We start from the raw sequence: 11,770 nt of genomic DNA, 5'->3' as shown, positions 1-11,770 counted from the left end.
CACGAGGTACATTTTGAACACTTCTGTGAAAATAAATACAAAAGTAACTTCTGCATCGTTCTCTTACATGTTTTTAGCTTGCATAATTGTGCTGGTTTGCTTTAACCCTTTATTTTATTATTGTTTTTTTGTAGTTCGATAGCTTTAACATCTTTGAATTTCATATTGGCATACATTAACTCTGGCAGTGATAGACTTTCAATCTATTTCAACTAGGATGGCGGACAGTGAACTATCACTGCTGACCCTCCCAGTTCAAATGGATTGAATGCCTATTAAGTTAAATAATACTGCTCTAACAATACACTTACTCACGATTTGTATTGATTTTTGGTCAACAAGTCAGTACATACAGCGATTTTTGTGAAATTGGAAAAGTATGTTATTTAAATAACATTTATACTAACATTGAACTTAATGTAACAAATAACCAGAACAAAAATGACAATAAAAATGAATAAATGACCAAAGATATAACTTTCCCCCTTATTTATAGTGGGGCAAATAAGTATTTAGTCAACCACTAATTGTGCAAGTTCTCCCACTTGAAAATATTAGAGAGGCCTGTAATTGTCAACATGGGTAAACCTCAACCATGAGAGACAGATTGTGGAAAAAAACCCAGAAAATCACATTGTTTGATTTTTAAAGAATTTATTTGCAAATCATTGTGGAAAATAAGTATTTGGTCAATACCAAAAGTTCATTTCAATACTTTGTTATGTACCCTTTGTTGGCAATAACGGAGGCCAAACGTTTTCTGTAACTCTTCACAAGCTTTTCACACACTGTTGCTGGTATTTTCCTCCATGCAGATCTCCTCTAGAGCAGTGATGTTTTGGGGCTGTCGTTGGGCAACACAGACTTTCAACTCCCTCCACTGATTTTCTATGGGGTTGAGATCTGGGGACTGGCTAGGCCACTCCAGGACTTTGAAATGCTTCTTACGAAGCCACTCCCTTTTATCCCTGGCTGTGTGTTTGGGATCATTGTCATGCTGAAAGACCCAGCCACGTCTCATCTTCAATGCCCTTGCTGATGGAAGGAGATTTTCCCTCAAAATCTCTCGATACATGGCACCATTCATTCTTTCCTTTACACAGATCAGTCTTCCTGGTCCCTTCACAGAAAAACACCCCCAAAGCATGATGTTTCCACCTCCATGCTTCACAGTGGGTATGGTGTTCTTCGGATGCAATTCAGTATTCTTTCTCCTCTAAACAGGAGAACCTGTGTTTCTACCAAAAGGTTCTATTTTGGTTTCATCTGACCATAACACATTCTCCCAGTCCTCTTCTGGATCATCCAAATGCTCTCTAGCGAACCGCAGACGGGCCTGGACGTGTATTGGCTTCAGCAGGGGGACACGTCTGGCAGTGCAGGATTTGAGTCCCTGGCGGCGCATTGTGTTGCTGATAGTAGCCTTTGTTACTGTGGTCCCAGCTATCTGTAGGTCATTCACTAGGTGTCCCCATGTGGTTCTGGGATTTTTGCTCACCGTTCTTGTTATCATTTTGACGCCACGGGGTGAGATCTTGCATGGAGCCCCAGATCGAGGGAGATTATCAGTGGTGTTGTATGTCTTCCATTTTGTAATACTTGCTCCCACAGTTGATTTCTTTACACCAAGCGTTTTACCTATTGCAGATTCAGTCTTCCCAGCCTGGTGCAGGTCTACAATTTTGTCTCTGGTGTCCTTCGAAAGCTCTTTGGTCTTGGCCATAGTGGAATTTGGAGTGTGACTGACAGTTGTCTTTTATACCGATAATGAGTTAAAACAGGTGCCATTAATACAGGTAACGAGTGGAGCCTCGTTAGACCTCGTTAGAAGAAGTTAGACCTCTTTGACAGCCAGAAATGTTTCTTGTTTGTAGGTGACCAAATACTTATTTTCCACTCTAATTTGGAAATAAATTCTTTAAAAATCAAACAATGTGATTTTCTGTTTTTTTTTTTTTTCACATTCTGTCTCTCATGGTTGAGGTTTACCCATGTTGACAATTACAGGCCTCTCTAATCTTTTCAAGTAGGAGAACTTGCACAATTGGTGGTTGACTAATTACTTATTTGCCCCACTGTAGTTAGTAAGTAAGTAAGTAAGTAAGTAAGTAAATGATGCGATTGCTCTAAGAATGCAAGGGTTGCTCAGCTCCCCCTAAACTTTAGTGGAAGCTAAGCTTTAAGGCCTAAAGTGTCAAAAGTGTATAATGTGTTATGTACATGTCATTGACTAAATCTGCGCTACAACATGCTCAACTTTTGTTCATAATTAGCTTCTTATCACTGGTTACGATGTGGCTTGCTTTTCATTTATTCTCGCAGCTTCGCAGTCATAGGCGGAGTTTGACTTTTGTGGCAGGGGGGCAAAAATGTTTATGACTTTGAAAAACAGTATCAGCAATAAAATGAACTTACAAGATATATGCTCAGATGGTAGCTTAGCCCATGCTCGTACATACAGGCATCCCAGCTGTGTGTGTGAGTGCGTGAGTGAGCGCGCGCGTTTTCCTGTCTTACCTAGTGGAGAAGTAGACGCCGCATCCTTTTTGAGTGAATATTCCAGCCAGGAACATTTTTAATAACATGCTGAAAATGAGCGTTTTTTTTGCTTCCCATCATTTTTGAGGGGAATTCTAAATTAGGCTGCTTATGACAGCTACTGTATGCTTTTGAATATGGTACGCCCGGTGGTGGCTGTTTTACCATTAACGTCTTTAGTGGGGCAAACTGAAACTCTGCTCACCATTTTGGTGGTGCTCTCCGGTGTTTCATGGTCCACATCTTTAATCCTTGGTTTTCGATCAGTATTCGTCGCTTTTGAAAGCCTATTAAGGTCGAGTTATGCTTCTGCGATAGACCCACGCCCTCAAGGCAGACCCGATTTACGACCCTCTGCCATAGCCTGACGTGCACGTCTACAGATTCCTGACTGGGCGTCACGTCACCACGCGTTGACGTGACACACAGTCCAAATGGACTGTGATTGGTCCGCTCAGACTGTTGTCTCCGGTTCAGCGCGAAATCACCGACATTTTCAAACATTGTTGTGCTACACGCAAAAATGGACTAAGCCGACGAGAGTATCATCGAAGAGGTCCGCAAGTACAAAAACCTCTACAATGTCTGTATGTGTGTGCTTGGAAGCGAATGGCCACACGAAGCGATGACACAGTCAAAAACTGCCAGCTTTTTATCACTTTATGTTGTATTTTTGGTTGGTGCACTTCATCATTTATTGTGTACATATGTTTGCTGTGAGTCTGTGACTTATTTACATTTTACACTTCAAGTATATGAAGAATAAAACACAGGTTTGGTGTCAAAAGAGTTGTTTTGATTAGGGCTGTCAAACGATTAAAATTTTTAATTGAGTTAATGACAGCTTAAAAATGAATCGTAATTAATCGCAATTCAAACCATTTATAAAATACGCCATATTTTTCTGTAAATTATTGTTGAAATGGATAGATAACAGACAAGACGGATATATACATTCAACATACGGTACATAAGTATTGTATTTGTTTATTATAACAATAAATCAACAAGATGGTATTAACATTATTAACATTCTCTTAAAGCGATCCATGGATAGAAAGACTTGTAGTTCTTAAAAGATAAATGTTAGTGCAACTTAATGTTTTCGTTTTATTAAAATTTGTAAAATTTTCAATCAAAAAATGTCAATAACTACACTATGCTCACTCATTGTGCATAAAATAATTTGGACCCAAGCGCCAGCAGAGGGCGCCAAACAGCAAAAAACAAGTAACAAGCGGACATTACACTGCTGTCATTTTAATCTGTGTGAGCGGGGCATGTGCGTTAATTGCGTCAAATATTTTAACGTGATTCATTTAAAAAATTAATTACCGCCCGTCAACGCGATAATTTTGACAGCCCTAGTTTTGATGTTTAATCTTCAACAACAGACAGTTCACACACTTGATACATCATCACTGATTGAGAGTGCCTCGGTGCTTTTATGATAGCGTGTTTACCATCAAGGCTTCCAACGCAGTTTGGGAAGTTCCATAGCCACCACAAATCTGCTATGGCTTCCCATTGGCTGGTTGTAGGACACAGCAAAGAAATCAGAAAAAAACCGATGCTAGAATTTGTTAACTGCCAGTCTCTGTGTGGCATCAACAGTCGGACAGACCAACCCTGCAACAGTCTTCTGCGTCAGCTGCGCCTCGACATTTTTATGATCAACATTTGTTGTTCAATGTTGATGAGCTGAAGATCCACATTCAAGCGTTCCAGCTCCGGTGGCATTGTTGTATAACCGGAAGAAAAGTATAGGAAGTCGACAACAGTCCCCCAAAACTGTACAAACACAACGCCACACCCCTCTAGTGGCTTGACGGTGAATTACAGAGCAACGCATTCCCTTGCTGCAGAACTATCGAATGCTCATTGACGCTGTAGGGTCCACTTCATTGCTACGCCGTCACCACAACGTAGAAGCATAACTCATGCTTTTGGTTTGAAAAAATTACGTATATTCATGTTGTCGCTTCTGTCCTCAGGTGTTTTTTTGGCTAAGCAAAGCAAATGACCATCTCTAATAGGAGTGGGAACCTCTTGGTACCTCACGATACGATACGATTTGCGATACAAAGCTCACGATAACGATGATCTGACGATATGGCGATACAACGATTTGCGATACATCGGTCAGGAAATCATTCAAGGATTTTCTGCAAACAACTAATAAACAGTAAAACAAGCTTCTGCTGTGAATTGGAATGAGTTTATCACTAGTAGACATCCAATCCATTTGAACTAGGAGGGTTGGGGAGGCCATCCCTCCCACTTCAAACGGATTGAACGTCTATGGCCGTCAGTGGCAGCCAATGCCAGGCAATGAGGTAATTTTGGGCCATTTAAGGTCATTTACCTGTTGATTTTCAGTTACTTCCTGTTGATTTTGGGATATTTTATGGGTCACTTCCTGTTTATTTTGAGTTACAGAACAGGACGTAACCTGGGAATCACCCAAATGAATAGGCAGTGACTCAAACTCAACAGGAAATGACCTGTAAATGCCCGAAAATGAACAGCAAATGACCTGTAAATGCCCCGAAAATCGGACCGAATGACTGAATGCTCTGGTTTTAAATGAACGAACGTTTCCAGTCTAAATGGATTGGGCGTCGAGTCCATCAATGGCAGCCTTAGAGTTAACTGAGACACTAATATGATGGAGGATTTTGGCAGCAACTTGATGGTTCCTTTTTAAAAAAAACAAACAAAAAACTGACACCTTTTTAAAACGATATCTCGATTCTTGACAGGAGCATATCGATAACGTTTTGGGATATATAGTATCACAATATATCACCATTTCGATATTTTGTCACACCCCTAATCTCTAAGGTGCTCGTCACATTATCTGATTGAAAAAGTTTTTGGCCCATTATATAAAAAAAAAAAATATATATATATATATATATTTTTTTGTTAAATTCATTCATTTTTGTTGTTTGCCTTATTGCTTTACAACCTTTATAGACAACATTTTACCGGCAAAATCTTAATTTTAAATTCATATATTGGAAAGTCAATTACATACCCCGGACCCCTCTTAATCTCCGCGTATGTTCGCAGTCCTTTAAAGAGTGGGGACTGCGCTCAGTCTGCAGAGCTGAGAGTACATTGTTCCACTACAGCAAAGCGAAATGAGATGAGTCATTGGCTAAATGCTGGGTTTATCCTGCCCATCAGACGCTCAGCGTCTCTGGGGGTCTATGGGTAGTAGGCGGGGCTTGGCTGGGCTGGACGACGACTTTTTGCATGATGATTGGATGATCTGTCTGAGGCTTTATCCCTTTTTGATTGACAGTGAAATGAGCGACTCAGCGATATTGTGGTGGAAACGTCCATGGTAGCATTTTTTAAATTGTCATTCTGTTGTGATCAAGTGATCAGTACAGAGTACCTGACTTTCATCACCCCGGCTTAATTACCTGCAGTGGACTAAAACTGGAGGTCCTTTTTGTTTCTTGCCGCAATCACAAGTTCGCTTGACCTCTTTGATCATGTCAGTTAGGTCTTGAGCTTTCTCTGGCAGCTCGCTATCGACCCACTTCATGAACTGGACATGTGTCACTGTGCGACTTTCTTTCCTCTGTTGACCACAGATTAAAAAAAATAATGAAAAATTGATTGCTAGTGGTATGAAACAACGAAGTGGCGAAATGTTGCGGTACCTTGACGTGACGAATCAGCATGTTACGGTTGATCACATTTGGAGAGACATCTGTTGATGTCACCTCTACCTCAATATCTCCAAAAGTATTCTCCTTATCCCAATATGCAGATTCCTATGCACAAACAAAACTTATTCAATATGGCAAATAGTTTTTTTTGTTTTTTTTTTATGATGCCTATTTGAATACCTTTTCATCAGCATTACCGCCTGACAGCATGACTATGGTGGATACTTTTTTCTGGAAAACCATCAACCAAAAGTCAGCAACGGTGTCTACAAGAGGAGTCTGTGCCGCAATCAAGCGCCGAGGGCCCCAGTATCCCTGTGTGCACAAAACCCCCCAAAGATCTGTCAAATTCTAGGTTGTTGAATAATTTTGTCAATGAAGAAATCACAAATTGGAATATTCCCCAAAATATTTTTGTTATTTCAGTTGTATTTGTCTATTTGACATGTCATTATTTCATGTGATTATGAATAAGATGAAAAATAAATGTCAAACTTGCAAATCAAACTTATCCACTGTGGGGGTTGAATAATTTTGAACACAACTGTAAGTAAAATACGCACATGAATGTTGGAGGCGTTGATGTATTTAGTGGTCTCCTCATCATCTTCACTTTCAAATGACTCCCCCTCATGATCTTCATCTTGGATGCTATCCTGACTCCATCTTTCATCCGCCATTAGTAACACTCTGTTGTAGTCATCTGCAGGTGGAAAGATGACAAACATGACTTGATTTAAGCATTTTCGTTTAACAATGTCAAGATTGAAATGCATAGGCTTGTTTGTAGGGGTATAAGGAGCACAAGGAGCGAGCGGGGCCCATGAAAATCCTAATTTATTCTAATTTTTTTCATTTCAAATGAATTAGGACCCCCATTTAAAATTAATTCATTCCCGAAGATGTATTTACACATCTTTTGGAACACTTAGCATCACCACCAAAGACGTATAAATTTTCTCGTATGGTTTTTTCTTCCGGAGGAGACCACATAAGGGTCTGATGCAAAGGGTTAATCTGGAGAACGGCCAGCAGGTGATGCGTTCAGCAAGCCTCGGTTTTAAAAAGGGGACTTTAGAGGAGGAAGTTCAGCAGTGCTGCCAAATTGGAGAAATTTAACGCAAGGAGTGTTTGGGAAGTAAATCGTTATCATCCTTGAAGGGTACACAAAGTTTCTTTAGGCTCAAGTACGTGCTATAAGGACCACACACGCGATGTTACGCACACGTGCACATAATGTACACACATGGATGCTGTTCAATTCCAGCTTAAGTAGTTGCATTCCTAATGTAAAAAATTGGAAATGACCCATGGAGTTTTTTTTGTGTTTTTTTTTAATTGTTATTTTGATGTCAAGGGCTATTTGTTTTTCTCTATGTTGCAGTATAGTAAGAAACAGTAGTGTTACCAGGATGCCAGGTGTGGGTGGGCATACAAAAATAAAATTAAATTAAATTAAAAAAAATAAAAAGCTACAATGCTCAAGTAGGTCGAAATGCAGCGTAGGGCTACTGCACGGTCTGCACCTTAATACATGTTATGTTTTCTCCTTGAGATAACTGTTGTTGTGATTTGGTCTAAACAAATAAAAGTTGATTTTATATATTTTTTTAGGTTTTATGCAGGTGACAATGTTTTTCTATTGTGATTCTTTGGTTTTATTATTGTTATTATTATTATAGTTATTCTTTGTTCCTTAGCCCCTTTGATCTCAATTTGACCCCCCTAGAATGCTTCAAAATGCACCAAAATCGGTAGGCAGGTCAAGACAGGTGCAATCTTCGATACCGTGTAAAGACAAAATACAAATACACTATTTAGCGCCCCCTAGCAGTCATTCTTTGTCCCGCCGATGCTTTGAGCCCTACTTTGACCCCCTCAGAATGCTTCAAAACCAGGGGCGGACTGGTAATCAGTAGCTTCTGGAAGATCACAGAACGGCCGGTGCTCTGGACGGCCGGCGGCCGCCATACACTCATCACTGTTTTTATTCCCCTATCCCCTATGATTATCTACAGTTCGCACCTAATCCGACAGGTGGCAGCAATGCGCCTGGCTGTTAACTGCCAATCTGAAAGGAGGAGAACGAAGAAGTGGGCCATTGCCGCAAGGCGCTGTGGCTCTGAAAGACTTGCTGTGGCCCAAGAAGGGGCAGGATAGAGCGATAAGAGCTTTGGCGGACTTTCTAGTTGCCACCGGGCTGAGATGGAATGAAGAGGGTTACTTGTTAGGGATATTGGCAATTGTTATCCACCCGGTAGCTACAATTTAAATGAAATAAATGGCAACTAAAGGGCTAGTATTTTAGCTGTAAAACAACATATGCACACGCAGCAGCAATATTAATTTAGAAGAAATATAACAAAATATTAATAAAGAGTTTAGGTAGTTAAATTGATATGATAAATATTTGTAATCATTTATATATCGTTTTGTTTTCTGGTTAATACTTTCCAATGAAGGTTATGTATACAGGATTTGTCTTGAAATGTTTATTGTATTTTCATTGAAATTTATTATTTGTGTGGCAAGATTAATTATAGCATAAACAATGAAGTCATTTTATAGACACAGGGGATAGGTGTTATTATAATCAATTGGATACATAAAACTTGCTTTAAAAAATGAATTCTTTCATTTGTATATTCAGGTTGATCATAGAGCTAGGGCAGAAGATGAATCCAACTCAAGTTCAGCCTTGCAGTACTTTGACCGCCCCAAGTCAGACAGTCACAGTCTAGACACACTTTCTTCATTTTTCTCTCAAAGTGCATGAAATTGATGCTTTTTACAATAAAACATAAAAAAAATTTATCCTGCGGGGCATGCCCCCGGACCCCCCTAGAGGGTCTGTGTTTCCCTTCGTACAGCGATTCTTTTGGGCTGGGCTGAGTCAAAGTCCAGGGCTGCTTTTTAGTCCCAGTCCGCCCCTGTTCAAAACTCACCAAACTCAACAGCCCAGCACCTCCGCGACCCTCGTGAGGAATAAGCGGCATGGAAAATGAATGAATGAATGAATGAATATAATAATAAATTGAAAATGAGCGTTTTTTTGTTTCCCGTCATTTTTGAGGGGAATTCTAAATCAGGCTGCTTAGGACAGCTATACTTTTCACCAAGATCGTCATCCATTGTATATGGTATGCCCGACAGTGTCGTGCCAATGTCGTTACCCCAGTCAAAAATTGTATCCCCTGGGCTGGAGGTAGATTTGTGTCTTTATTATTCGATCAAAAAAAAAGTTGCTTCAATCAAAATATATATTTTCAACCCCCCCCCCCAAAAAAAAAAGTCACTTCAATTAAAAAAATGTGTTTGAATGCAAAAATTAATTTGAAACTAAAAAAAAAATGCATTTGAAAGCATTTTTCTTAGAATTTTTTTTTTTTTTTTTTTTTTTTTTTTTTTTTGATTGAAGTCAATTTTTTTTGGTTGAAGCAACTTTTTTGATTGAGGTAATGTTGTTTTGCGTTTGGGCCACATTTTGGCTAGGACATTTGTGTCTTTATTATTCCATCAAGAAATAAGTTGCTTCAAACAAAAAAATATATATTTTCAAAAGAAAAATCTCTTCAACCCAAAAAAGAAAAATTTCAATCATAGAAAAAAAGTTTTTGAATGCGAAAAAAATATTTGAGACTCAAATATTTGCATTTGAACAATTAATTTTTCATTAAAATTTTTTTTTTCTTTGATTTTAGCAATCCTTTTTGTGTTAGGGCCATATTATGGGTAGGACATTTGTGTCTAAATCATTCGATCCCCCAAAATGTTGCTTAATCCCCAAAAATATTTTCAAACAAATAAAAAAATCTTTTGAAACATAAAATTGCCCTCCCCTATTTTTTTTTTTTTTGTTGCTGTTGTTAAAAATTATATGCAAAGCAAATGACCGTCTAAGGTGGGTGCTCGTCACATGATCTGTTCGAAAAAAAATTTTTTGGGACCCATTGTAAAAATATGGCCTGCCCCCCCTTGGCCCCCCCTTAAACTCCGCTTATGCAGCCAGGTGAACACTGATGAAAATCAAAATATGCGAAAATGTTTGTCGCGTCTCCTAGGAACAAAACATTTCATTTCATTTTTTATTTTTTTTTTATTTTTATTTTTTTTAAGTTGAAAGACGAGGTAACAACGCGAAGGTTAAAACTTGGAACACATCAGTACTATATGAATGGGATACCATACGCAGTGCCCAGACTGCCATTGGTACTACATCCAGTTTTCTTTAGGTGGGCAGAGCGTGTCCGTGGGTGTGCACTAGAGGTTAGATTTTGTGCCCGAACCCGAACCCGACCCGACCCGACCCGAATGTCGGGTCGGGTCGGGCCCACATTTTAAGCATTCACGTTCGGGTCAGTTCGGGTCGGGCCGCCATGCCGGACTAATAAATTATTTAAAAAAAAAATAAATAAAAATTTTTAAAAAATGGAGAGCAGGATCTCTGTATTGCGCTTCTGCTTGTGCATGTGCATGAACGCCGTGGCGCCGGCCGCTTTTTATTCTTGTCCTCCCGCTGTACCGTTTGTGCATGGCCGAGCCGCCGCCCTCATTTTCATTTCCTTGTCAGAGAGGCGCGTCCATGTGAGAACAATATCCCACACACTCAGAAATATGTTTAACAAACTTTCCCAGCGTTATTTCGTTGTGTGAATGCTTTGATAATTCTCAAAAAAATATGTAGATTATTTAAACATTAAGAAAACTTGCGTTTTTTTCTGCCAACTTGAAGAAATGAAAATAAATTGCTGCTGCTGCGTTTTTTTCCGCGTCACTCAAAAAAAAAAAAAAAAAAAAAAAAAAATGGAGAGCAGGCTATCTGTATTGTGCTTTTGCTTGTGCGTGTGCACGAACGCCGTGGCGCCGGCCGCTCTTTATTCTTGTCCTCCCGCGGCCGTTTGCGCATGGCCGAGCCGCCGCCCTCATTTTCATTTCCTTGTCAGAGAGGCGCGTCCATGTGAGAACAATATCCCACACACTCAGAAATATGTTTAACAAACTTTCCCAGCGTTATTTCGTTGTGTGAATGCTTTGATAATTCTAAAAAAAATATGTAGATTATTTAAACATTAAGAAAACTTGCGTTTTTTTCTGCCAACTCGAAGAAATGAAAATAAATTGCTGCTGCTGCGTTTTTTCCGCGTCACTCAAAAAAAAAAAAAAAAAAAAAAAAGTCGGGTTTTTCGGGCTCGGGCCTGCAAATCTAGTTAAGTGATCGAGCTCGGGCCGGGTCGGGCCTCAATACCAGCGGGCCGTGTCGGGTCGGGCTGGATTTTTTAGGCCCGAACTAGGCTCTAGTGTGCACAGCCCCCCAACCCCCCCACCCCCCCGGCAACACCCCTGTTAAGAAACATAATAGTTTCAAAAGTTATTCATGACATGTGTCTTTTCACAAAATGTTTTGTTTTTTGGAATCATGCACTGAAATCAAGCTTTTCCGAGTAAGTCCTCATGTTCTACTGCTTATCAATAAATCACGAAAAAAAATACACTTAATTTTCTGATAAAGATGGGAATCTAATCTTTTTTTGTTAAGTTCTGTGTTT

General features: G+C 39.5%; 1 protein-coding gene across 1 annotated transcript in view; it reads right to left on the bottom strand.

Annotated features, from left to right (window-relative positions):
* ptprc (protein tyrosine phosphatase receptor type C) overlaps nt 1–11,770 on the bottom strand; it is a 50,886-nt gene that overhangs the window by 1,226 nt on the left and 37,890 nt on the right. The window contains exons 22-25 of the mRNA XM_057840256.1: nt 6,788–6,927; nt 6,405–6,539; nt 6,216–6,329; nt 5,973–6,133 (exon numbers count right to left, since the gene is read on the bottom strand). Of these exons, the coding sequence (XP_057696239.1) occupies nt 5,973–6,133; nt 6,216–6,329; nt 6,405–6,539; nt 6,788–6,927 (550 nt within the window). The remainder of the gene's footprint in view (nt 1–5,972; nt 6,134–6,215; nt 6,330–6,404; nt 6,540–6,787; nt 6,928–11,770) is intronic.

This window comes from Corythoichthys intestinalis, chromosome 7 (assembly GCF_030265065.1).
Source record: "Corythoichthys intestinalis isolate RoL2023-P3 chromosome 7, ASM3026506v1, whole genome shotgun sequence".
NCBI lineage: Eukaryota > Metazoa > Chordata > Actinopteri > Syngnathiformes > Syngnathidae > Corythoichthys > Corythoichthys intestinalis.
Note: the sequence above shows the minus strand (reverse complement) of the source record. Positions and strands in the feature narration are given on the sequence as shown.